The 27,999-nt window shown below is 43.3% G+C and overlaps 1 protein-coding gene across 1 annotated transcript in view; it reads left to right on the top strand.

Annotated features, from left to right (window-relative positions):
• Nucleotides 1–27,722, top strand: part of SEMA5B (semaphorin 5B) — a gene marked incomplete at both ends in the record, with an annotated part of 133,929 nt that extends 106,207 nt beyond the window's left edge. The window contains 9 exons of the mRNA XM_082314454.1: nucleotides 8–151; nucleotides 1,652–1,799; nucleotides 3,183–3,408; nucleotides 4,069–4,287; nucleotides 6,056–6,226; nucleotides 7,135–7,284; nucleotides 8,197–8,241; nucleotides 11,447–11,652; nucleotides 27,567–27,722. Coding sequence (XP_082170580.1) covers nucleotides 8–151; nucleotides 1,652–1,799; nucleotides 3,183–3,408; nucleotides 4,069–4,287; nucleotides 6,056–6,226; nucleotides 7,135–7,284; nucleotides 8,197–8,241; nucleotides 11,447–11,652; nucleotides 27,567–27,722 — 1,465 coding nt within the window. The remainder of the gene's footprint in view (nucleotides 1–7; nucleotides 152–1,651; nucleotides 1,800–3,182; nucleotides 3,409–4,068; nucleotides 4,288–6,055; nucleotides 6,227–7,134; nucleotides 7,285–8,196; nucleotides 8,242–11,446; nucleotides 11,653–27,566) is intronic.
• Nucleotides 27,723–27,999: the final 277 nt, after the last annotated feature.

Raw genomic sequence — 27,999 nt, 5'->3', positions numbered from 1 at the left:
TTGTTAGAAATGGCGCTTGGACACCCTGGTCTTCCTGGGCCCCGTGTAGCACCTCCTGCGGGATAGGCTTTCAGGTCCGCCAGCGATCCTGCAGCAACCCAGCACCACGGTATGGGGGCAGGGTCTGCGTTGGACAGAGCAGGGAAGAAAGGTAAGAGGCGTTCATAGTGCTGGGTGTTCGCGTCTGTGGTTATAATGTCGGCAGCTGGAAGTGGTGGCTCTTCTCTGAATGCAGATTAAGGCTGTTCGGCTGAATGCACAAAGCGGAAGGAATTCCAGAGCCTGGGAGGGATGAGGTTTCTCACATGCATGGCCATGCTTTTTCAATGGGCGTGCGACCATCAGAGACTTCAGAGCTGCCTCCCCTCTCAGGCAGGACCTTTCAGACCTTCACAAGTATTCCTGTCCCCCAAACAGAGGGCTGACCTCCTCAATGAAAGGAGAAGCTGTGCCTGCTGTTAGCAGCTTAGAGTTTATAGATGCAGTTACACTGTTCTGATCCGTCCCTGAGGAGGCAGTTGAATATGTGCAGCTTTCATTGCCGGTTGCACCATTCCTAAGTCTGTATTAATTGTGCTGATGCACCAAAAGAAGTTCAAGACAGAATATAGCTTAACTCACAGATTCAGAGTTGAGTTTTTGCAGGACTTTGCATCAGAAAAACATCTTTTTTTTCCCCCTCTGAACTAAGCAAATTTCATGTAAAATCACTAAAAGATAATACTTTTTGAACCTACAGAGCCATCTGCACTATTACACTTCTTCGAGCACAGCCCCTCATTAAACATGTGCTTCAAGGCATCCCCAATTTGGTTTCCAGATTTGACATTTCATTAAAGGCCACCTCTGCTCGGCAGTAGGCTGTTGCATGTCCCTTGAGTGGTCACTTTAGACAGATATCTCTGCATTTCTCAGAATACAAAGGGCAATTCATTTAAATTCCTTGATTCAGGACATTTTCATGTTTATTTTGATTTGTGGCCATTCAGAACGTTCCTTTTTGTGTTTTAAAAAATACATTTGAGTTAATTGCAGTCCTGTATGATTCAATTTGAGAACAATATTGACTAAAAAGCTGAACAAAATTAAAGTTACCTTTTGAAAAGGCAACATGAAATAGCATTAATTTAGGGCCTGCTTTTAGATGCATATAGCATCTAGTTCAGTTCCAGTTGCAAACGCTAGTTTTTTAGGGTCCAAGCAGCAGTAAGGGCCAGATGTTGTGAAGAGCAGATTGTCAAGTGTTTAGCACCTGCCATTAGTGACAGATCACTCTTGAGTTGACCTCCCATTAGTCATCCCATTGAAAATATTTACCATCCACTCTCTCTCTTTATGACACATGGGCTTCAGCTTATGAGCTCTTTTGTGAATTCAGTGCATAAAAGTTATGACTGTAGAGCGCTTTCAAAAACCTAATCTTCACCGTTTATTCCAACTGTCTCAGTAAGCTCTCCCTGTTCTGTACAAAGGGTGCAGTTCTTTGCAATGGACAGGAATATTGCTAATCTGACTGTTGTGTCAGCCTTCTGCTGGCTTTCTGTTCATGCATGAATTGCACCCAAATGCAGCGTGCAGTCTTGTGTCCATTACAGTTTTGTCGGCTGTGCTGACGTGGATGTTTTTTGAGCAATGCACTTTCTTCTTTCAGATTCTGTAATGAGAACAGTCCATGTCCATTACCGATTTTTTGGTCTTCGTGGGGTCCTTGGAATAAATGTAGCGTGAATTGTGGTGGAGGGATTCATTCAAGGCAAAGGTCCTGTGAAAATGGAAATACATGTCCAGGCTGTGCTGTGGTAGGTATTGTTTACTGACATTGTGTAAGGGGCACCTATTGACATCTAGTATCTAGGGACTTGGTATTTAACTCCTCTCTGCATCTTGGTTTTATTTCTCAAGTTAAAAGAAAATGATATCCTCAGCTTTTGCTGGAGAGGATGCTGAAATGAACTGGGAAACAGAGAGGTGGCAGACTCCCAAAGTCAATGAAGTTGGTGTGAGAGTGTGTGTATCAGTGTGTGTGTGTGTGCGCACATGCGCACGCAAGTAAGGACAGACTGGTGTACAGAGGACTTCCTTCAGGCCTCTGTAAGCGTAGATATCAAGTCCTTTACCTGAAAGCGCTATACATTTTTTTTTTCCTGTCCCACTCCCAAGGATGACCCTATTGAGTCAAGGAGGCCCTACATGCATCAGAAATGAGTCTCATTGTCGTACTTGAGTAAACGACAGGTCAAACACCTAGTTAACCCATCAGTGAGGCAATGGCTACCCATTTGCTCTCTTTATTTTCCCTTTCCTATTCTGGCAGCTGTTTCATGCAGCTGTTTTAATTAGTTTTATGAAGAGTTTTCTTTCAGTGTAAGCAGATTTGATCTGGAACCTCCCATCTGTTCACAAGCTGTTTGGCATTTACTCTAGAATCATAAAGTCCTGAAGCATTACATTTCTTTCCCTCTGCCAGAAAAGACCGGTTTATTAATTTATTTATAAACAAGAACGCAATGTTTGTCACTGGAATTCCTCCCACTAGTGGCAAGAATTGTAAAGACCCCAAATCACCCCATCCCCATCCAACCAGAATGCTGTCTGTAGTCAATGGATGCTCTACACTAAGGATGGCTAATGGTTTGTAGCCCTCACTAGAGAGTTCAAAAAGCCAACCAAACAAAAATAGCTGTAAAAAGAGATAATCTAAACCCATCTTAAAAATAAAACAATAAACTTTTCAAGGAATAAATCTTACTGGCATTTTGTCCTCATGGGGCTCCTCTAGGCTGACCTGAGGGCAGCATCTCAGGGTCACAGCAGAAAAAACTTGTTTGCTGTTATTATTATCTATTGCCTGAATTATTCTCCTGCCCATAATGTGCCAAGCTTTCGAAGCCCCACAGGACTTTGAGTCAGCAAAGAAACACAAACCTGAGGGACACATAAAAATAGCAAGCATAGTTCACCCTTGAAGTCCACCTGAAGCTATGCACCACCACTGTCTCCATAGTCACCACATTTTGTGCTGTGCCCAGCACTGTCTTGTGTCTTTGAGGTCAGATAAGGTGGATAGAGGTTGTTTTAGATGCAGAGGGTACCCTCTTATTTTCTGGGGCGTAAATAAATCTCTGTTAGTTAGGCTGCTCCTGTTTAATAAGTAAGGAGAGAGTGGGTTTCTTTCTTGGCAGGAATATAAGACCTGCAACCCAGAGAGCTGCCCGGAGGTGCGCAGGAACACACCCTGGACCCCTTGGATGCCTGTCAACATCACCCAGAATGGTGCCCGCCAGGAGCAGCGCTTCCGCTACACGTGTCGTGCCCAGCTGTCCGATCCCCATGAGCTGCAGTTTGGGAGGAAGAAGACCGAGAGTCGATTCTGCCCCAATGATGGCTCAGCAGTGTGTGATACTGACTGTACGTCTTGCCAGCTCTGGGGGACCGTAGGGCAAGCCTAGATTTGATGGTGGAAAGGGGATCCTCTCAGAACAACCAGAACCTGATTGTGTCTACCTAAGTCTCGGCATGTATGACTAGTATCACTGCAGAATAGCAGGGATGGAGAGAGTCCTGTGACTTAGAGGTCAACACAGTTGTGAGCTCTGTGCTTATGGCAGTGTATAGATTTGTTCTTGGTACTGCCAGGCTGCCTGAAAGAGAACAGGCAAGTAATGAAGGTGTAGAGAAGAAGGGAAGATCCATTCTACAGAACAGTATGTCTTTACTCTTCTTTCTCTTTGGAGGTCCCCTTCTGCACTGCCTCTGGGGTTATTCCCTTCACTACTGCTGTGATGCAAGGCAGTGTCCTGAGGGCACAGCCTCAACTGCCACAATTTGCTGCCCAGAAGGGTCATTTATCAAAGTTATCAGTAGACTCGGTTTGTGTGTGTACAGATTTCATTTTGTGTCTAGCTTAGCTGTAACCCTGTGGAACAAAACTCTTGCTAAGGGCACATAACAGAAACTCTTCTTCAGGGCCCATAAATCCTGATTTTATTCATGAGCTGAAGCCCTTTTTAAAAGCCCAGCAACTGATTAATTTGTGATCATGTGATGTCTTGTTTGTTTTCCTTGAAGCTCTTGTTGATGACCTCCTCAAGACTGGTAAGACCTCTGCACGGATTATCAATGGGGGCTGGTCCTTTTGGGGGGCCTGGTCTTCCTGTTCCAGGGACTGTGAGTTGGGCTTTAGGATCAGGAAGAGAACATGCACAAACCCTGAACCTAAAAATGGTGGCTTGCCCTGCGTGGGGTCAGCGATGGAGTACCAAGACTGCAATCCGCATCCCTGCCCAGGTAACCATGATCATCTTCCTGTGTGAAATTCAGAGTTGTACTTCCCCATCTTAATGGTAGAGCCACAAAAAAAAAAAAAAAATTGGTATTTCCAAGCTACTTTTTTTTTTTTTTTAATTTGGGGGATTTTTCCTTAATTTTTTTTAAAGCTATTGTAATGACCCATGTATGTGATCTTTAGCGCTATGACTTGTTTCACCTAGGCTCAGAGGGTAACACAGCCACATCCTCTAGAGGAAGTAGTATTGTGGCTTCTCTAGTAATTTTTGGCTTCAAGGTTTGATGCTCCATCCAGTGGAGGGCATTGCTGTGCATCTGCACCTTGATGAGGAGACAGGCTTGATAAATGTGGCTTAATACTGTGTAGAGATGCTTGATGTGGAGGTTCTTCTTGTGAACACTTGTTTCTTCCCCCTCTCCTGCTTACGTATTGTTCTTGCGATGGGCATCTACTCTTGACATCAGTTACCATTTCCTGCACAGCCAGCAGGGAGTATTCTTGCCTGGTTTCCTGGTTTTCGAGTTTGTCCTCATGTTTATGTTGCACTCCTGGTCCAGAATAGTAATAATAGACCATTGACTACTGTATTCTCTCTCACTTATCCTTCTCCTTGCTCTGTAATAACTATCTAAACTAAACTTAAGTGATCTTACAGAAATTACCTTGCCTCTTTGCAGTTCTAGCAATTATCGACCTCTGGCAATATAGTTTGTGGCCTAGACTTGAAAATGCTATATTATAATAGTATTATTGTGATTCTAAAATTCAATACAAAGATAAAATTCCAATGCAGATAGGAAAATATGATCAGAATGTGCAGCAAGAGCATAGCAGGAGTGTCAAATATTGCACTCTATGGCCTATAAAAAGAAAATAACTCTAGCACTATAACGGCAGCTATTAGTACTATTTTGGAAGCTCTCAGTGGCTTTTCACTAATGTCTGTGCTCTTCTTCTGTGCTGTTTTCTCCCCTTGGACACTATGATGTTTTACAATCTGTTCTGAGTGCATGATTACTATTTCTCTGTGTCTCCCTCCTTCCTGCCTCACTCAATGTGTATACACAAATCCTGGGTTTATCTTGCACTAAGTCATCAGGTTATTATCTTCTGAAGTAATGGCATGTGGACCTGCAAATCAGGCAGTCTAGTAGCCTGACAAGGGGGGGTGGGAATCAGGGATCTTAAATCCCTCCCTAGTTTTACTATTAACCTGTTATGGGGCTGTGCTCAGATAAAACCTCTGAGTTTCTGTTTCCCGAAGGCTGGAACTAGAGGACTCGGGACCCCCACAGAAAGGTGCCATATAAGCTCCACTTAGGTTGTACAGCTCTTTTTTCCCAAGTAAAGCTGCTGTTGCTGTAGGTGAAGCATCAGGAGACAGTATAATAACAATGACAGTGCTGGTTTATAGAAAGATGTAGAACAGAACAGAACAGAACAGAACAGAACAGAACAGAATAGAATAGAATAGAATAGAATATTTCAGTGACTACCCTAAAGAATCATTTCTATTTTGGCACTTTACACAGAGTGGTTTTGTGCACAGACTTCATTCTGCATCTGCAGAGTGCAGCACATTTGTACCCTCTCTTGATATAAAGTTCTTGTTGTCAGGCCCAAATGTCCTGGGGTGCAAGAAACTGCTAGCTAGTCTGGGCAGGGTGGATCTGGAAGGTGAGATACTGGGGCTCTCCTGCTTTGTCACAGTAAGAGGAATAATCAACGGCATCTACCTCTCTCTCCTTGCTTTTCAATGTCCTTCAGTGAAAGGCTCATGGTCTTGCTGGACTCCTTGGTCTCACTGCTCAGCAACCTGTGGAGGAGGACACTACCAGCGCACGCGGACTTGCACCAATCCAGCTCCGTCTAGCGGAGAGGATATCTGCATTGGTCTGCACACTGAGGAGGCCCTTTGCAACACGCACCCATGTGAAGGTAGCCAGTTCTCGTCCCTGCTCCACTTGGCTTGGGTGGTGGTGGGAGCAAGACACATTTGCAAAATGTTTAAAAAATAAATCAGAAACACCACCAGTTAGAAGCTTTTCTGTCCATTCAGTAAATGTCTACTGAGCCAGGTACAAAGGAGACATCCCAGTGTTCAACTGCACTGCATCACCTTTCTGTTTACCTGCTCACTAGCCCATGCTCTGTCATTCTGGTGCCGGACAGGCAAAATCCTGTTAACAGCTGATCCATTTAAAGTAATTGAAAAAGCAGGAGGTTTTGGTTCTTCAATGTGGAAGCTTACAAGACAAACAAAAGGAGTCATGAAGCATCAATCTGTACTGTTGCTGAAAGGACAATCCTTCCTTTTTCTTACACAGACGAGCAGATGAGCATGTGCTACAACTCAGAGGACAGGGTTTAGATCTGTGCTGGTTTTGAACTGCCTTTGTGTATTTCTGAGCCAGTGCAGAATGACTCCTGTCCTTAGGAACATCAGCAAAACTCTCTTACTGCTGTAACTTGTGCTGGCTGCTTGGGGTGTCCCTGGGAGGCCACCTCAAAACTTGGAGGTCCTGATGCAGTGTTGCCCCATCCAACTCCTTTTACATCTTTAACCAAAGAGCTGATACAGGAGCTTTTAAGAAAATTCCGTGGTGCGCAGTGCTCTGCCAAGGGTGTGTTCAGTCCATATTAAGAAAAATACAACCTGACAAGTAGGCTATGATGCTTGCATTGTTATTTGTATTGAGAAAATTAAAGCCCCTGGATTAGATGTGCAAGAGAGGCTGCGGCCAGGATCTAGACATCCTTTGGCATGGGAGAAGTTTTGTATGTACAAGGGATCCTTTTCCTTCTTGGTGACGTTGTCTGTGTGTTTTCCTGATCTTGGGTTTCAGGTGGCTGGTCAGAGTGGTCAGAGTGGAGCTTGTGTAATGAAGAGGGCGTCCAATACCGCAGCCGTTACTGCGAGGTACACAGCCCAGACTCTTCTCAGTGCGTTGGAAACAGCACACAGTACCAAGATTGCCTGTATAATGAAATTCCTGGTATGTACAGTGTCATGGAGCAGGGAGAGGGTGGGCCAATTCAGGAGAGCAGCTTGTGCCCTGACTGTCAAACTAGGCTGAGGTTTTCTGTACTATAAATTGGGTTTGGATGCTTCTAGAAAAACAAGCAAAAAACCAAACATGTTATAAACTCTCTTGTGGCAGGCACAGGGTAACTGGCATTCCTTTAAGGCAGGTTGGCTTTTCTTTAAAACAGAATTACCTAGATCTGTAATAAATATCTAGTATAGCTTCACCTGAATTTTAACATTGCATAGTTCATCTTAGGCTGGGTTATAAAAATTATCTCTGTTCTCAGTATGGATATGGGCAACAGAAGGTCCTTAAGTTCAGGTATCAAAAGAAGTATCCCAAAAGAATGAAGAAATAAGGTGAGGCAGATGGAGAAAACTGGTGTGTGAAGTGGGGAGATTAACCAAGGGTCTAACAGAGCGACACTGTTGATGGACAGGTCATCAACATCTTCCACCCTGTGTTTTGTGGAAATTGAATCTCTCAGGCAAATATTTGATATGGCTCTAGACTGAATAACCCCTTTCCACATGTTCTTTTCTGGATTACAGTGCCCTGACTTAAAAAATCTCTAGGCAATGATACTTTTCTTTTTCATGGGTTTCTCAGCTATCGTCTTTCCCCTAAATTGAAGAAGCTAAACAATGATCAGGTAACAGTACTGGAATTGTCAGGTCTTTGGAGAGGTTTTGTTGCATGTGTTTCACACTCGGAGCTTATCATTCAATTTAGAGGGAGTCTCAGCTTGCTGCAGAACACGTGAGCAGCTTCTCGTGTCTGGAGCACAGGGGGTTTAATTACTTAAAGAAGTAAAGTGATGGCAAAATGACAACTTTCTCCAATCTTTTCTTTTCTTTTCCAATTCTTTTCTTTGTTTAGTGATCCTGCCAGCCTCCAGCATTGATGAGAGCACGAACTGTGGAGGTAGGGTACCACTAACTATATATCTTATTTTTATCTTAACCTGGCTTCTTCTCTCCCTGTGTAGTATCAACCAAACCATTAATCTATACAGCTCATATCCCACTGATAGCCTTAATTCCACTGGAGTCTTGCTGTCTGAGTCAGACTGGAGGAATGTATCGCATGTCCATTTGTCAGTTCCAAGATTTTTATTTATTTTGGTGCTTGGGTTGGCCACTGAGGGTCGTTAATTACCAGGGAGCACATTGCTTGTCTCTGTCTACCCACAGGGTAAATGGTTCAGGAGAAAGGAAGGGATATTCCTTATTCCACTACTGGAAGCCTCCAGCTGTTTGGAGGCAGGTGTTTTTAAATAACCTATAAAGATTTCAGTGATTAGGGTCTCTTAGACACAGCCTTTGCTGATATAGGATAAAATTAGAGTTTATACTTGTCCTCCAAGCCTTTCCTTTCATTCGAGTCCTCACCTCTCACAGAAGTTGTGTCTCCTTTCTGCCTGTAACTTGGAAAGATCCAGTCATTAGTGTCACTTTTCCACTGCCCTAGGAGCCCCTGTGATGAAAATGCAGACTGAAGAAAATGTCAGGTTCCTTCAACATCTTAAAATGCTAGTTTCACACTAATGACCACGTCAGTCCTGGCTAGCATCGCATCCCTGCTTTCCTGAAATCTAGATGATCTGCAGGCTGCCAAAATCTCTTCTCCCTGTGGAGATCGTGGCAAAAAAAGGCATGCCACCTGTGGCACAGAAATGTGGCCTCTCAGTCTGTGACTGTGGGGCAATCAATGGAATTAAGATTTCAGCACCTGCACTGTAACAGTTGGCTTTCTGCGTCACTCCTTCTCCCTCAGAGGGTGCAACGTATCTGCTTCAGTTCCAGGACTCCTTGCTACGGCTTGCACTCTGCTGTTGTGCACTGTATCCACATTCCCTTCTTTTACCACCACCATTGTATTGCAGTTGCAATCTCCATTTTAGCATAGCTAATATTATTTATTACTTAGTGTTCTACAATATTTGGCAAAGAAGCCAATCAATAGAAATTCTGTTGATGCATCTCAGAAAATCTATATTTTCAGAGTGATGAACCAGAAAGCTTTCCCCCTGGGGACTCACATGCTGCAAACAAAATAATTTGTTTTTTCTCTAAGATGGGGGTAAAAGTCACCTGAAAAATCAGATCGGTCTTTCAAAGGTGAGAGGGAAATGTAAGAGCTTTATGTTTTAGAACAGATTTCTTACTGTAGTGAATTGGTAATGTAGCTGTGAAATGAAACATTCACTGCAATATGAGCAAAGCTGGACAGGAGGAGAATGTGACAGTGTCATGTGGCTTCACTGAGCACGATTGCATGTTCTGTGTTTTAGATCTCATGAGTGATGTGAAGCAGGCAGAGGTTTTTAGAAAGGAAATGTCTTTTTGGAAAAGTCTCATAACATTTAGTAGGAAATTATCATCTTTCTGCTGGTTTTTTGGACCATCATCCAAAACACAATAGAAAGTGGTAATCTTGCAATAGAATTTTATAGTGTGGTTTAAAAAATAAATGTAGCTCGTCAGTCTAATAAATTCTGTATGTTCCTTACTGTAATTATGATTGAAGTGCATTACTTTGCTGTAGAACTCTATTGGTTTTGTTCTTTTTAAACTCAGGAGGATATTTTTTAACTAAAGATTAGAGAAGAGCAGTAGATTAATGGGCAGAATTCTCTATTTGAAAAGCATATCAGTTAAAATGTAAGATGGCACCAAAAAAATGCACGCCGTGATCGGACTAAGAATGAACCTCACTTAAAGCCACTCTCTGCGTAGTCCCTTCCAGTTCTCTGCACCCAGTCAAGTCCACGCAGCAGTCTTTCCAAATGAATTGGCTTTTTAAGTATTACAGGAATTTTACCACTGCAGTCGCCACTGAGCCGCTGTGGCTGTCCCTTGGGACAGCTGCCCTGGGGGAGGCAGTCAGGGATCACCCCCCCAGGCACCAGGGCCCCTGTTACTCCTCTTTGAAAGATGACAGAGCAAAGGCAGAGGAAAGGCAGTAGCATTTGGAGTCATCATCGCTGATTCTTTTTCTGTAGATCCCCCCCCCCGCACATAGCAAAAGACAATAGCGATCATAAAGTTTTGCCACCCAAGATTGCTTCTGGTTGCTTCGTTAACTTGGTGGCTGTAAAGGTCACTACTGTTTGTTCTGTTGTCAGCGGAGATCTGTTGGTGGTTGGTTTTACCATGGGGTTTGAGACTTTCTGAGGTGAGGGAGGAATGAAGAGTACTCTTTGACTTTGTCTTCCCCCCACCAGCCGGAGCTGTGAGTTAAGTGCCTCCCAGAGCATGGGATGCACAACTACAGCTCCTTCCAGAGGTCAGCGCTGTGCTTGGAGGGTGCTGCTGCAATCTCATGTGGAGACATCTCTGTAGGAGGCTTTTATAGTCCAAAAGCTTTTCTTTTTGAAATATTTGCACTGTAGCTACCCGCCAGCACCTGCCTGCAACTGGCTTCCTATCTATCTTTGCAGTTTGTGGAGAAAGCCAACAAAGAAGCGGTTTTCAAGTAGTTCCTCCCATTCCTTTTTCCACTTTATCTTTCCTGTTCCCCTGAGGACCCCTGTTTCACTGATAGCGGTACAAATACACCTCAGAGGTAGTGCAGACATGGCCAAGGCAATGCTGCCCTGTGAATAAGCAAGAATGCTGAGCACACTTGGATTACATGGGGGAGGAATGTGTATCTCCCCCACCCCACACACAGTCCCATAGGCATTTTGGACAGCCAACAAAAAGGGCTTTCCCCTCCCTTCCTTCCCCTTCAGAGAAACACTGAGCATTTTTATCCCCTTATTTCCATGGCACGCACATGCTTTGGAATCCATTAATGTGCATTGTTTGTACGGCTCATTTCTTTAGCTGTCAGCTTAACATAATGTTTAGTTTCAATATCAATAGAGGGGAGCGAGGAGAGACAGGGAGGGAGCTTTGAGAAAACAATGCATGAACCTGTTAAACCGCACAAGGCAGAGCTGCAGTGGGGAGACCGATTTGCAGGGAGATTATGTCAGTTTATGTTAGAACGTAAGACTCTGGCTTCAACAGCGTATTAATGTTGATCCCGAGATGTCATAGCTCTGATTTGCACCTGTGGTCTTGTTGGGAGAGGGAAAAAGGCTGTTCTTTAAAAATAGCATCTCTTGTCATTTCCCTTGCAGGTTTTAGTCTCATCCATCTGATTGCCACTGGGGTCTCCTGTTTCTTCGGCTCTAGCCTCTTAACGTTTGTGATTTACGTGTACTGCCAGCGCTGTCAGAGGCAGTCCCAGGAGTCAACCGTTATCCACCCAACCACTCCCAACCATCTCCATTACAAGGGCAACACAACCCCCAAGAACGAGAAGTACACCCCTATGGAGTTCAAGGTAGGGTACTTGATGAGAAATACCACAAACAGCTTGATACTACCTGAACAAATTCTGTATTTCTGTCATGGTTGGAATTGGGTAGGTTTGTGTCTCTGTGCCCAGCTTTTGGCATTACCCGTGGGGTTGAAGGGGTATTTAGCTGTACTGTCACAAAGGGGTTAAAAAGTCCCATTACTGCAATGGGATTTTGTTCTGTTTCACAGTCCTGATGAATGCCAGTCTGGCAAGTACATATCAAGATACTCCAGCCCATTCTGACTATTGTATGCGTACAAATTGTCCTCTCAGAAATCAGTAAGAGCTCAGTTCAGTGCATTGTTAGTGCATGGTAAGAGGAAACGGAGGGGAGGAAGAATAAAAATGGAAACTTCATTAGACAAGTAGCTGGGAAAATGCTTTTTGGTAGGTTGAGATTCTGGAAATGCTTTGGGAACTGCCAAATTGGAGAGAAGGAGAAAGCAGAGAGGGTTCTGCCCCCTCTATCAGTACTGGACAGAACTTAACCCAGGCAGCCATGCAGAATTCAATGATAGCAGCAGAATTGGGAGTTGAAGCCTTAGGAGAAGATATGTGTTGAAGTGGCATACTCTGTTGGCATGTCTGCTTGCTAAAGAGAACATCACCCATTATCTGAGCAGATAGGACTAAGGGTGCAAGAGACAATATGCTGAGACAGTAGCACATCATTGTATTTGAGCATCAGTCTCCAGGTGAAGTGTGGGATCGGAGAAGGGAGCAGTGGGATGATGGGTTGAAGGGGCTTCATGTCACCGCGGGAGGAACAGCCTGCCTAAGGTCTCTTGAACAGTGTGGAGCATTATTTGGGACACAAACACAAAACAGAAGGAAACCCTGCAGCTGCTTGCTCCTTCGCATAGCTATGTGCTGTTGACATTTTGATTGTCTGTTTCTGCTGATCTGGCCCGGCCTCTGACTGAGACCCAACAATAAGATCAACGGTGGGATCGTTGCCATAGTCTAAACTCCCTGGGTGTTGGGGACTGTTTCTACATAGGGATTTTATAATGCTGGGCACAGGATGAATCCTGATGCATGGCTGTGATTTGCAATGTGAATATGCATCAGAACTAAGAGCTTACATCAAATAATTTGAAAAAAGTCAATGTTATTTTGGTGTTTTAAAGGAAACCAGTTTGAGCTGGAAAATAACAAACCAGTTTGCCAGTAAGCATGTGCTGAATCCCTTGTGTTGGGCATTGCAGTCCCTCAGAGGATCCCGCTGCCTATAAATGCAGTCTCAAAAATACATTTCCTAGCAGCATAAGGCTACAGTTGCATACAGTTTAATAAGGGTGCAGCATCATAATGCAAGTCAGCATGGATTTGTGGAAAGTAAATCATGTCAAGCAAATTGGATTCCTTTTTTAAATTAAATAAATATTGATCTAGATAGGAGGGAAGCAGCAGACATATTGGGATTTTCAGAGGCTTTTAACAAAGTTTCACAGGATGTATTATTCTACACACTCTGCATATATGGGTTAGGTAATAAATTATTAAGACAGGTAAAGAACTGGGACCTGATCCTGGAAGCTTCAAACTATGAAAGTAATCCTTTCAGTTATGTGAGCAGTTGTGGAAAAGTCAATAGGAAGACCCAGATGAGAAAAACTTGCAGGAATAGAGATGAGCAAGAGTATCCCCTTGTTTCTCACATAACAAATAATGAAGAAAAGAGACAAATTTATTTTTGTGGCCAAAAGCAGGTAGTTGCAGGGTTGGCTTTGTGTTAACATTTTCTTCAAGATTTATATTGTGCTATCATACGTTATCAGATGATGCTAAAATAAGAAGAATGGTTAAAATTCAGAAAGATGAAGTTGTTTGCAGAACGATCTTGGTCAATTGGGTAAGCAGATTATGAAATGCAATATGTCTGTGCTGAATGGTGCAGTGGAGTAGAAGTAAAAACAAAGCTAAGCAAAGTTTAAAATAGCAGCAGGTTAGTTAATGTAGTATCAGGAGGGAGTTGACCTCTTTGATAGATGTGTCTCTGAATACTTGATCTAGTGTGTAGTAACAGTGAGCAGCTGTTAGAACCTTCTTTCGAGGGACATAAAGAGCCTAGGCATTAGATCAAGTTTTGAGAAGTCTCGTTTATTTAAAGGAAGGCATTATCTAACTGGGACTGTATGAGTTAGGCTGGGGGGAGAAGGGACTCGCACACAAGGAGAGATAGACCAGATGGGGCTTATTTATAGAATGTTAGGAAGTGAAAGAGTTCAAGTGCATAAATCTGCAGTCATTGGACAGACCAAAACTAAATGTTTAGGAGCAAGGGGCTACTTGCTGAGAAGAACTCGAAGTCATACACTTTCAGAGTGGTGAATGAGGCAAAGAAATTTACAGAAAAGGTAAAATCTGTTTATCAAGTGAAGCCTCTTTTCTCTATTCCTGTTGGATATTTCCTTATGTTCATCTTCGCTATCGGCACTCCTTTCTGAAACTCTTGCCTGAAAATGTCTCATTTAATGCTACAAATTTGCCACTCCTCAGTGTTCCCTTGAAGAATATAGCATTAGCGCAGTAAGAGGAAGGCTGTGTGTGCTCTGTGCTGTGTAATTACTTACAGAACTTGTTATTAGCCAGCTTTATATTTAGGAATAACTGGCAGATTTTTCTAAGGGTCAGGAGGGAGTTTTTCATGCCTTCAAGGAACATGTGTGGTTTTATTGTGATGCTACACAATTAACATTCAAATGATGAAGGAGCTAAAATTCACCTTCTGGAAAATGAGGGTTGGACTGAGCTTGGCTATGGGCCCATCTCAATTTAAAAGTGTATGTATGAAAGAAAGTGAAAACACCTGAAATTCCAGATTCTATACCCAAGTAAGTTTATATTCAGCAGATATACCAAGAAAACTGCCCCCAACATTTTTTAGGTAATGAAAGCAAAGGAATCATGGTAGGTGGGTGGGGGTGTGTGTGTGTGTGTCTGTGAAAGACAATAAATCCACAATTAAGGAAATATGCGGTGTGTAGACTATTTTCAGTAACAGAAAATGATAATACACAGTGACATGATGGTAGCAGAAGGCTGAGCATATGCACAAATCTATTATTTTCCATTCTTTGATAATAATAAGCCTTCAGCAACCATCTTTAGTTTGTTTTCATCTTGAAATATCTCTGCTCTCCAACCAGCAGGTGAACACAGTAGAAAGTTTGGCAGTGTTACATTCAAATGTACAGCACTGAATGCAAACTCATAAATCAAGGTGAATTTTATATGAAGGCAGATTTTAATGAAGGAAGTGCTAGCTGATATGAGCCTTGTTGGACATTTCAGCACAGCAATGCAGTAATGCAGATCAGATGTAAATATCATACATAATGGTGACCTATTGATCATTTAGCTGACGCTAACTTGCCTAGGCAGTGTTTTGCAGAAGAGTGTTTTATTTTTGCTGGCTTCTTTTCACTTCCTGTTTTGCTTTCTCAAGAGTGCTGTGAGGTTTATTATTAGCCATTTTAGCCATGATGTCTTAAAAGATTTCATGCATATGCATTTACCAGCCACACGTTGATTTTGATTTGTTATTCACAGATCGTAGGGGAAAGACCTTTTGGGTCACCTAATAAGCAGTTCATGTTTCATTAATTGGTTAAAGTTCATACAACACTCTGACAATATTGAAGACTGTGCAGAACAAGAGCATAATGAAATAAAAATTATCTGCTCTTCACATTTTGGCATGATGGGTTACAGAACCACCTACAACCTTCCCAGTACTGCCATGCCGATTAATTAATAACTGGCTATCAAAGCAGAGAGGAGATCCTCTTTTTTAACATTTTGCTCCAGCTACTCAGTGACTTACTCATGTGAGTTACTTATTAGAGTCACGCTGATGGAAAGCCAGATGATCCTGCAGTAGAAGCAGGAGGATGTACAGTCAAGGTTGAGCCCGTGTGAATTAGGAGCTCTTGGAAGAGCCACACATGGAGAAAGGCTTTGGACTGAACTTCTTCCTATTGCTAAATCCTCTGCCAATAAAGAGAGCCAACATTTTATTCTACACAGGATTTGGACAGACAAAGGTGCCTGCACATTGGTCCAAATCCAAAATCCAATGGCCTTTGGATCAGGCCAGATGGGATTAGTGAGAAATGTAAGTTTGCAGGATGGTTATGATGATGATGATTCTGCAGATTTTCTTCTCAGTTGGGCTGGACAGACCTCCCTCTGTCCTTCCTTCCTTAAACGCAGCTTTAGTCATGAGTCACACAGTCAAACTCTATCTGTACTGATGCCTCAAATAAGCTGAGGAAGCACCTGAGCGTTGCATCTGCCCTGGAGCATCACTGCTGCTCTGGTAGAAGCTAGGGGCCAAACGCTGAAGTTGTGCTCAAGCAAAACAGTCATTTATGTCAATGAGCACATTTATTGTGGGGGAAGATGAGGTGAGAACTGAGTGAGATTGCAGGATATGGCAATGAAAGAGGGAAACTAAATATTTGATGTATCACCTGATAGCTGGTTTCTAGGAGGGCATCAGAACAATACACATTAACTTCAGTAGGACTGCAAGTCCTGCACTTGCCCAAAGTTATACAGCAAATATAAATGCAGCTACCAGAAAATGGGGGGAATATTGAGTAGATCACTTGGGACTCTGTATAAATTAGAAACTACAATGAATATTTTTTAATAAAGTGAGAACACCGCTGTTGAGAATCGAATAACAGTGCAGAGCAGACACCCCGTGCGAAGAACTGAGGATGCTGTGATCCACACTTCATTACTAATCCCAAATAATTCATGGCAATAAAATACCAACGTGGAGGGTTATGAAAGAGAAACCAATTCTGTCTTTGGATGAAGAATCCTTCTGAATAATACAAGCTGGGTGTTTAGTGTGGCTTTCAACATTGAAAAAAGAAATAAAGCTCAGGGTACAGGAAAGTGGATCCCTCTATGGATTTTAAATGTCTCTCTCTTGGTGATGGTCATTTTCATTGCTGCTGAAAATCACACCTTTTTTATAGTGGGGAGACAGCCAGTGGTTCAAGTTTAAATGAGCTTTAACTACTGTCAAGTGGCCTAGAGGACTGTTTGTCTAAGTCAGCCTTGGTCTCTGAGGATGTTTGTTTCTCTCTGCCATGGAAAACTTAGGGCTTCGGTGTCCTGTGCTTAATTTGAATGTTGCTACTTCAACTAAAATTGGCTAACACATTTATTTGTAGTGGTCGCAGCACATACACTGATAGCACTGTGATATAAGCTTTTTTCTTTTCCTGGTGACCCTTTCACTGTGCATCATTTAAGCCCCAGGAAGTGGCTGTAAAGTTCAGACATAAGCCAGCAGTTGATGATACCCAACATTGTCAATAAGTTATCAACAGCCTTCCTTAAGTATTTGCTTTAGCTTTATGGCATTTTAGAGAGAGATTTAGCTGATGTAATCAGCTGGAAAAAAAAATATATATATATATAGAAAAAATATAGTAAATCATATTGAAACATAAGTTTTGTTCCCAGTGAATTTCATGTTTAACAAAGACTATTTCCCCTGAACAAAGTGGCATTTAAGAACATTAAGTGCTTGGATGGTAGAGTACATATTTTTAGTACTTACCATGAGTATAGTATTATTTGAAAAAGAATAGTACGGGCAGGGGGTTGTATTGGCAAAGGAGCATTGTGCCCTTTCTTGTATGATCCTGCAGTTGCAAATATCACTTCAGGGGACTCTCAATTTACATAATGCCTGCTAGGAAGGGAAAGCAAGAGAGCTTACTGATGGGGAAAAAAGGATTAAGTGGTGCGTCTCAGTCAAAATCTATTAGTGTCTTTTCTCCCCTTTATATCATTGGGTCGAGGCAAATTGAGCAGTCAAGCATGCCTGGAGGTGTGGCTGTCCTAGGATGATTGTGCCTGCAGAGTGATGTGCATCTCTTGGAGGTGTCCTCACCCCATGGCAGCAGTGGCTCAGCAGGTTGCTGTGTGCAAGTCACAGATATCTCCCTCTCATAGATACATTATTTAAGAGTAGGGGAAACTGCCACTTCGGATCGGAATGCTTCCTTGCGCCTGTTCCCCCTGGGGTGCGAAGCAGCTGCTCACAATGGTCCCCAATGGGAACTGGTCCCCGCTCCATCCGTTTTTTATACAAACCCTTCATTACTTCGCAGGGCTGTTGCTGCTCACCGTGGGGTGGGAATCCACATTGTTCCTCCTCCCCCACCATTTTGAGAGAGTCCAGCTTTTGGGATGATTTTTTATTTTCCTCTGTAAGCCATACTGAGAAGTTTTAAGTGGCTGGGGGTAGATGCTTCATATTTATCCTGCCATGTTTTCCTCTATTGACTCAGCCTTCTCTCTTTCTCCCTGTATGACCAGGCGTATCTCCTCTACACCCAGGTCAGGATATGGTCCATGCTCTGCCTTCTTACAGGCTAGGCTGGTCATCCTGGATGCTCACACTAATCTTTCTTTGGGGTTGTATTACTGCAGCTGTGATAATGTGTGGATGCAGGCAAGACAGGTTTGTAGGCAGACAAAGTTTTATTTTGTTTTGTTTTTAATTAGATCAATGAGCATAGCTGAAAAAAGCTGGCAGGTTTTTAAACATGTGAACTATTTCAGACCTGAAGACAGGCAGTTGTGTTCAAAAGTTTATCTGATTTTTCCAGCTACACTAATTGATCTAATAATTGATATTACTTTTTTTCTTGCAATTTTTGCTTTTTCTAATTTATCTGAGGTTGACATGTATCTGCCCCCACCCACCCACCTGTGCTGGAAGAAGGAGAATTGAATAAAGAACTGCAGGAATGGCAATAACAAAATCACACCGCACTGACTGCTGTGTATTTACATGACTTCCCTCTACTGGTCAGAAGAGGAATATTTCAAATATACCCTAGCCTCATTTGCTAAAACTTAATGGTTCTCCCTTGGTCCAGGTGCTTGAGGTAGTTCTTACCTCCTTGTCTCCTCGAAGCTCTGGCTGGCAGTGTTATGTGCATTAGCTGAACTAGGAAATCCTCAGTGCCTCCAAGATATGCAGGAGGAATTAATTATGTGTTTGCAGAAGAGTTTAAAGGGAGCCATGACAGAGGCAGGGAGCTAAAGTAAAGGGAGAGGATAATATTAGACAAACAATAAATACCAGACAACATATAACCTTTGTGGTACATTTGGAGGGGAGCTGCCTCACTATTCATCTGGAATGGCTCCACTCGTGAATAATGGATTTTTAAGTAGAATTATAAAGGAATCTCGTTGCATACATTCAGAATAAAGATAACTGTGTCAGTATGCAGAACTAGAGCTCAATGTCCAGAACATGTTTGGCAGCTCTGAGAGAGGACAGACGAAATACCTGAGCTGTTTTTTCCTGAACCATGACCAGCCTGTCCTAAAGAGCAATTGAGAGCGCAGGGCTGCTCAGGACGTGCTGGCTGCTGCCTCCACGCAGGCTGCACACCCTGCAGCAGCACTGCACCCGTTGCCACCTTTCCCTGGTGCATCATTTATATATGCACAATAGGTTTGGCGTAGGGGAAGCAGGAGTAGCTCTGCCTGCATTCCCCTATAGCTGGGGGAATCCTCATTAAGTCAGCTCTAACATCGTTCTGACATTTGGCAGAAAGCACATGAATAAACGAAAGAACTGAAAATCTGCGGATGAAGGAATCTAGATGGACTGTATCCCAGAGTCTGTGAGAACCAGCTAATGAACAACTCCAATTACCTTTATAAATATCGTGGATCTTGGGCAAACCCCCAGTGCCATGAAATGCAAAGGTAATACAAAAGTGTTTGTAAGAAAGCAGGCCAATTTCCTCCCAGCTAATTGAGTCACTGTTGAGCTACCAAAGTCCAATGCACTGAAGTCACACAAGTAGCTCCAGTAAGCCTGTGTGAGAAACGCTGGTTGGATTTGGGGATAAGAGAAACTATCTGTAATCATACAGGCCCCCAATCGATAGAGTACACCTGGACCTTCCCCATTCAACAAAGCGTATCAATGGGGTGTTAAATCCCGCCTGCTCTTCAAAATTTGACAGAGTTGGGGCCATACTAGAGAGTGAAACCAGAAGAAACAAATGGCATTGAGTCGGCTGTGCTTTCAGTTACAGCGATGGAAGCTCATTGAAACAAATCTGTGTCAGTGTTAATATGCAGGCAAATCTGAATTAATATTTGAGAGGCAACATGTCACATACACTGATGAAATGAAAGGTGGTTGGGCTGAACTGACAGCTGAGCCGGGACCTAACGCTGAGCAGGAAGAAATCAAACACAATCACTTTTTCCACAGAGTTTCAGCATTAGAGGATGAAAGGAAAGCACAAGACTGAGCTGCATAAGGGCAGATTCTCAGCTGCTTAAAAATATAGCTTCACTGGTCCATACACCTAAAGAAAAGCGGATGATATTGGTGTCTTAAATAATCTTGTGACGTGTAAGTAGAAATTGGCTTGGACAGGAACACTGCTGCAGAGATTGAAACCTGGCTAATGGACTGTGAACATCAGGCAATCGTTAATGGGAACATACGGGGCTATGGGGAGGGGTTGTGTGGGGCACCGCAAGCAGTAGTGCAAGGTTTGGCTTTATTTAATACTTCATTAATGAGCCTGGAGAGGGTGCAGTCAGTGTGTTAATTAAACTAGCAGAAGATATTAAATTGGGAGGTGTGTCAAAAAAAACAGCCATTGCTATAGAAATAATAGAAAATGACCTGGGGAGATTATAAATGTAGAGAGGAAATAACGAAGTGAGATGCAGCATGGAGAGAAAACAAAGCAGTCTTGAGGAACATAACCAAAAGGCAGCTATTTAGAGGGTGGCAGATACTTGGAAAGCAATAAGACTATAAGAAACTGAATGGAGTTAGCAGATGGCAAATTAGGCCAGTTTTTACTTTTATTTCTATTTTTACTACTTTTTTTTTTTTTTTTTTGCACCACTGCAGTTACACCTTTGCAACTCTGAGTCTAAATGTAGCGCTGTGGGCTGGCACCAGGCTGCATGACTTGTGGTGGTAATTCACAGAATAAGCAGCTCTGAGGCCCTCTGAAAACTCAGGGCTGCTTGCTCCAATATAACTGCAACGAGGCAACGAGAACTGCCTTCCCTGGACAGACCTACAGCCGGTCACTGTGGCCTTACTAGTTACCGTCAGTGGAAGCCCAGTCTAGCCCAGTTGCTCTAGATGATCATCTGCACCCATTGCAGATTACTAAACTTAGTTTTACAAGGCAGTGATTATACCTCTGCTGAGTTAGTCTGAGCACTAGAGCATGCACGAGGGCAGGTGCTGTAGCTCAAGGCATGAGCCCCTGTAGTAACACTATAGTATACGTGAGGGACCCAGGAAGGGCATACATTGAAGCGTAGTAGTGCAGCAAGGAGACAGTTTACACCTTCCCACACAGCTGAGATCATGTCTGCAATATCCTGTGCACCAGCTATATTGGGAAGCAGCTTGGGGCAGCCCTGAATTCTTCTTTTGTGTCTGGACGCCACGTCATGGGTGTTGCCACCACCAAATTATTGGCAAGCCAGGGATAAATAGCAAGCTTTAGGCTAGACACCTGCGCTTGCCAGTGGGAAGATTTCCATCAACTCCTCGGGCTTCAGTTTCCAGTTCAGAAAAATACTTAAACCTGGATTTAGCTCTAAGCGGGGACTCACTTCAGTTTGCCTTACTATTACATACAGTTTGTTTTGTCATCTTACTCATGTGCTTAAAGTCAGAGATGTGCCAAAGCATCTTTCTGACAACAGTCCTTTATGTTGCCAGCTCTGAAGGTTTTTATAAGTTTAAAATGGCAGTAATATAACCTCACTCCCTCCTAAGTATAAGGATAAAATAGCTATTTTCAAACAGCTATAGAAAACTGTAGCTATTCATTTTCTTATAATTGAATGTTAGTTCCATTGTCAACCCAAGCACATCTACAGATGCTGCCGTCATTTGGGGGTTGTTTAATTTATTTACCAATAACAGTGAACAAAGAATTTCCAGTCTAAAAATATGGTAAGCTTCCATCCAAAAAGAACATGCAATCATAAGTTTAATGTCCCAGTGGGATTTTTTTGTATCTCTTTTTGAGAGGAAAAAACCTTCTCATATAGAAAATAGGTTCCTCATCTGTACATCTACACTTCACTGTAAATCCTGCGAACAGCCTTATGGAATTCATTAGAAAAAACTCAACACACAAACCCTGGCCACTGCTGCCTTTGACTTCAGTGTAGGCAGAGCTCAAGAGATTTCATAAAAGCATCAGGTGAGATAGTTTGTTTAGTGTAAGACACTAAGGAAATTTTTAAGAAAGATCAGAAAGAAGAATCATTAAAGTCTTAAAAATCACTCTTAGCTTGCAGTAAATACACGGGTCTCATAAGGTCTTTCTGGCAACTTTCTGTCTTTCCAGGGTCATTTGTAATGCATAGCTGGAGAGGCACAGCAGTGTTGTGGCATCCGGTCGATCAGAAGAAAGGGAGCATGTGGGTGGGCCAGACGTCATTTATTTTCCTCGTGTCAATTATTGCCAAAAGAGGTTATTTTAGTTGTATGGTTTATTTTGTTGAAATGTCATTATTATGCTAATTATTTCCAAATTTACTGGTTAATTGTAATTCTGAGATTGCTGCCTTGGTACTTCCAGAGATGTACAAGCTGTGGGAAATGTTTCATAATATTAATATTTCCACAACCCTAAGTCATTTGGCTAATGTTCCTGGGACACAAAAAGTAACATCATTTAACAAGAAGGCAAGGCTAGCTCCATAAACAGCTGATCTGCATCGAAAATGCATTTTGCTCAACCTGATTTCACTGCAAGAAACAAACAACTTAAAAGGAGCGCAAAAGAAGCTAAATGTTGGAACTTGGCTTTCTTACATCATTGCACAATTCCCTTATCCTACCATTTTCCTGGGGGATGAGGGGGAGTAATGGCCATCCCACTGTTGCTACAGGAAGTCTGTTGGATGCTGTTCCAAGGAAAACTGGAAACACTACTTTAATTCCTTTAGGGCTAATTGTGTGGTTGAGTTCAGTGGGAATTCTGTCCCTGATTTCTGCAGAGGCAGGATGCAGGATGCACATAGGCTTGACTTGGATATTGCTAAGAGGAACGGGTTGACTACAAAGTTGCCGTCTGCTATCAGGACCCTAATCTTAGACCTTTGCCTGTGTCCACAGTGGATGACCAGGGTTAGCAGCGATCGGAGTTGTTACCCTTGGTTCCTTAGTGCCTGCGCTCACTTTGTGATGAAGGAAAGGGGAAGTTTTTCTTTGTAGTACACTGGGACGTTCAATATTACAAACAAACTTGTACGATGGAAACGTCCAACTGTGCAGTCAGTCCTGGCACAGGCGACACACCTCTGATGATGAGTCATGCCCGTTGGAAAGGCGTGCACTGCGTTGTTCAGCCTCTGCAGAGGTTAAAGGGATGATAAGTTCACCAAAAATGCTAGACAGAGTGGTTTGAAGCTGCCAAGGAAGGTCACCCAACTTTTTCTTTCTTCTTTTTACCTTTTTAAAGAGGAAAGTGTCATGGGTGGGAGGTGGAAGAACTGAAATTACACCTGTCGACAGAGAAATAGCAGAGAAACTGTGAGGCTGGGGAAAACTGTCCTTGCTCACTGACTTCACGGGGACCGTAGTGTTGCGTAGCTGGTGAAGATTAACCTAAAAAACTCTTGGGAAACTTGCTGACTCTTCCCCCACACCACCCCCAAAATAGATGAGAAGATCTGGAGCTCAAAGAGAATGCTGAGCTCCAGAAAGCCGAGTGCTTTCTGTGTGAGAAGATTAAGAAAATCTTGCCATTGCATGTCACCCAATGGGAACTGCTTTATATCCCTTGTTTTGGTATTAGTTGTATGTGTATCAGATGCTTTTAGAAGCATCCTTTTCACTTTAGCTCCTCAAAAACTATATGGAATTTCTTTTAATTGGGGGTGGGGAGATGTTCATTCCCTTTTTAAATCAAGTTTTGAAATTTTCATGACTATTTATTGAAAATTGAAACATTCAATCTGTTTATGTGTGTAAAAAAATGTTTATACAGCTTGTACATGCAGCTGTAGGATGGGAGTAGTACTGAAAGTCCCATAGTGTTACACATGAAGATGTTTTGATACATCTGGGAGAATGTAAGCAAGTAGGTCAGTGGATTATGACTTAATGATTTGGAGCAGAGGAAGAATTTGGGGGAGTAGTGGCAAGGCCTTGCTGGAGAAAAAGTAACAAATGGAAAATCTGAATGATGACTTAGGCTAAAAGTATCAATGGAGAAAGCTGAACAAAACTAAATGTAGGCATATGGCAACCACTTCTGGCCACTGTAATGTTGGAGACTTGGCTCAGGGGTGGCTGAGGCAACGAGGCACTCGTAGGAGTTGGGCTGTGAGCGAGGGTCTGTTCTGTGTTAGTTTTTGTGAGCGACTGTAGTTGCGCTGCGGTGACGACTCTTGGCCTTTCCCGTTGGGACTGATAAATATTGGTGGGAACGCCTATGGGCGCAAGCAGGCCGTTTTCATCCTCACAGTAACTCCAGGGAGTTCAAGTTGTCAGGAGGCTCTGACCTTAAGGGCAAAATCCATATAGCGTTGAGGGAATATCTTCCAAAGGGAAAGTCACTGGCCAGCTCTATACTCTCACGGCGAAGAATTGCAGGACAAGAGCAAGGGTTAAAGCTGTGAGTAAAACGAGCACAGGAGCCCACCCAGAGAGATGGAACTGTGCGCCTCTTCTCCTGCAGTGCATGCATGAGTGTGTATGTGTACATCTCTAAAATTCACTGCTGCCTAATTTCCTTACTTCAACATATCAACCAATTTCTAGTGCCAAGAAACCTAATCTATTTATTAAAACGAGGCAGACGATAAGTTTGTGTGGGGAAATGTTAAGGCAGTGCACATTGATCGTGCTGATTTAGGAGTGTACTGCCATCGCAGCGTTTCCGGAGACAAATTCTTTGCAGCTAATTACATTATAAATTCTTGCAAACCATTTTCATAAGGTATTTTCCTAAGGTATAGGCCCTCCATCAAAAATAAAACCAAAAAGAGCAAAGGAGCAGTTGTGGGTTTTTTTCCTAATTAAATGTTATATGAAAGTAAGACAAGAGAGAGAGGAAAAAAATGCAAATTGTGTTAATTAAATGCTAAGTCTGCTGTAAGGGGCTAGTTTTAAACACCGTGAGACATGTTGAAACTCATACAGATTTTCCAACTGAAAGCCAAAAAGTAGAGTCCTGAGGTCTTTGTCCTCAGATCAAGATGGTCCTCAGCCATCCCAAGTCAGGATTTTGATGTCACCAAATTTCAGAGGTGGTAATCCTGGCATGTCGTGAATCTTAACCGTCCTGAAAAGTGACCCAAATGAGGCCTGGGTGCTGGACCACCTTCAAGAGAGCCCAGGGAATGCGGCAGTGGGAATCAGCCTTTTCCTCCTGCTGTGCTGGACCGTGGCCGTGGGGTTACGCTGCCTGCAGTGGGTATCCTGGGCTAGAGACACCGATAGGAAATAGCAGTCATCGTGTACAGCTGGTATGAACACCTGTGGTGTTCGCCAGAGAGCAGTTCTCCCACATACTCAGTGGTAGTACTTAGCAAAGTGCATTTCTACAGGGGATCTCAATTGTTTTTATCAAGCTGGGTCAGAAGACATTGAAGCAGAGAGCAAGTTAATTGGATTTCCCAAAGAAGCGTAGCAAGCAGTGGAGGACCGAGCCTGGCTTCCTTGTTTCCCACCCTCCAGCACAAAACAGGAGACTGTTGCCCACACTGTTTTAATATTTCTTTCGGTGACTGGGAGCAAAGCACCACGTTTCTTTTCTTCCTTCCACATTGAAGGGCACAGATTCTCATTCCTTGGAAATATTTGTCACTTTGAGCATGCCTGTACAAATTCTCTCCTACAAGTGACATGCTGTGAGTCATTTTAGAGAGTCCAGGCAGGGAAGGATCACAGTCAGACCAGGAGGAGGCTGAGTCTCCTCCAGGTTTCATGTATAAGATGTTTCAGGTAGTGCCCAAAAAAGTTATTCAGTAGTTCAGCAGTTGGGAAATTTCTTTGCCAGGGTGCTTTTGCCATAGGAAAGCCTTTCCTCCTAATGTCTTGTATGAAACTGGGAGTCGCAGCTCCCAGGGTAGCTGTAGCTGTCAGTCTGCTATCGGATTAGAAGAAAGCATTTTATTTTCTTCCTCCTCCTCTCCCCCTCCCCATGCAGTAAAATTACTTGATTACAAAGAAATTGGAAGATAAATGTACTGCCTGTGGTCTTGTCTTCGAGCCTAGGGGTAGCTCTGATCATTTCAGCAGTCACAGCCGGGATGTGGCTAAGCCCTGACTGTGCCATGGGCACGTGCACAGGGCGAGACCCCTCTCACCTACCTGTAGCCTCCTAAAAGTCGGGCACCCGCTGTCAGCAGGCTGCCCTGCTGCCACCGGGGCTGGGGGGGACAGGGGCTCTCCCCCAGAAGGCAATTTTCATCCACACCTGCCTTCATGCGGGAAGGAGGCTTCTCCCTGGCTTGCTGATGGAGCCCCAATGCCTGAAGTTTAGGTGGCTGAAGTTAGATGAGTTGAGTAAGGCTAAAGGAGCTCATGAGCTTGAGCATTGGTTAATTAATTTTCATCTTTCCCTGAGCTCGGTCGGGTATGAGCTGTTTGTCTCAAGGGGAAACTGAGATAAAGTGGTTCCCCCAGGAGCACTGGGTTGTGGCAGAACAACCATCAGGTCCCAGGACTAGCTGCCTCATTAGACCTCTCCATCTCCCTACTCAAGACAGGAGAGATGCTCATGCCCTCTTTGAATGTGCTGTGCCCTGATCATGAGGATGCTCTAGCAAACACGCCTAGGGTTGACTCCCAAATCAAAGGAGTGAGTTCCCTCCATGACAACCATTAAAGGTGCATGTAGGAGCGACGTAGGCCAGAGATATGCGTAAGAAATTTAAGCCAGGGGTTAGTTGAAAAAACTGTGATAAATGTTCCTCAGCCAAATTCACAGAAATCGGGTGACTATAAAGATGAAGGAGAAAGTTGCATAAAATTATTGCATCCCCCTGCCAAAATGGAAGTTCACCCTTATGCACAGGGGATGGCTGGCATAGCAATGGGCTTTAATCTGGGGGGAGGGGGACATCTGCTTGCTGGTGGGAAGAGTAATAGTAATTCTTGCAAAAAGCAAAGGGGGGAGGGGGGAAGAGGGGAGGGAGAAAAGCCCCATCTCTAAAGTTTTATGGTAAAAGGGGTGTTTGTGGTTCTCATTTTTTATGTTGTTGCCAACAATTGTTACGTGGTTGTTAAAATTTTTTAAGTCATTTTAGTTTTTCCAAAAGTGACCATGATTTGTTACTTATACTGTAGCTTACAGAAGTGACACACTTAATATCGGGGGGTCCAAACCTGGATATCTACCAATGGAGATGGAGATCAGGTAAATGCACACCTGCTCTTCCAAAGAGAAAAAGCTGCCATTTGGCAACTGGTTTGAGAGGGAGCTGCAGGCTATAACATGAGCATTTTGGAAGAGATTAGATTGAGCGCTGCCATTAATCACCAACTTTTGTGTAGGCCCAGCATGGTTTTGTGTGACAATGATGTTCAGACAACATGCCATCTACCAGGAGACTCCGGGTCCCTGGAGAAGGCTCTGGGTTCTGGCCCTAGCAGTAGCTGAGCACAGGTCCACCGAAGGAGACCTGGCAGGAGCTGTGGTCCCCCGCAGACTAGCCCCATAGCGAGTACGATGTACCGTCTTACTCTCCCAGCCGGAGGGAAGGCGGTGGTGGCTGCAGCAGAGACCGTGATGGAGAAGGCAGGTGAGAGGGAGGTGTCTGCAGGTAGCAAAGAGTAATTATGTGGCACCATTGCCATGCCTGTCATCTCCTCTTCTCTTTTACAGACACTTAACAAGAACAATTTGATACCAGATGACAGGACCAACTTCTACCCGTTGCAGCAAACCAATGTGTACACGACAACCTATTATCCCAGTACACTGAATAAATATGACTACAGGCCTGAGGCCTCCCCTGGAAGGACCTTTACCAACAGCTGATGATGGACGGATCCTACAGGACTGGATCACTTCCTATATGAATTTTTTTTTAATTGATTTTATGGACCAAATACTGGCCCAGCCTCTAGATGTAAATATTGTACAGTAGAGTCTTTTTTTCCTTTGGTTAATTGTATTTCTTGTAAACAGCACATCTCCTTACAAGGACAAAAATGCATATGGACCATTCTGCAGAGCTTTTGTGGATATTTGGCTGGAGATGGCTCTCACTACTGCAACTGTTTATGGCTGGAAGATCAGCGTTGCTGTCCAAGGC

The sequence above is a fragment of the Platalea leucorodia genome, assembly GCF_965183815.1.
Source record: "Platalea leucorodia genome assembly, chromosome: 5".
Classification (NCBI taxonomy): Eukaryota; Metazoa; Chordata; class Aves; order Pelecaniformes; family Threskiornithidae; genus Platalea; species Platalea leucorodia.
Note: the sequence above shows the minus strand (reverse complement) of the source record. Positions and strands in the feature narration are given on the sequence as shown.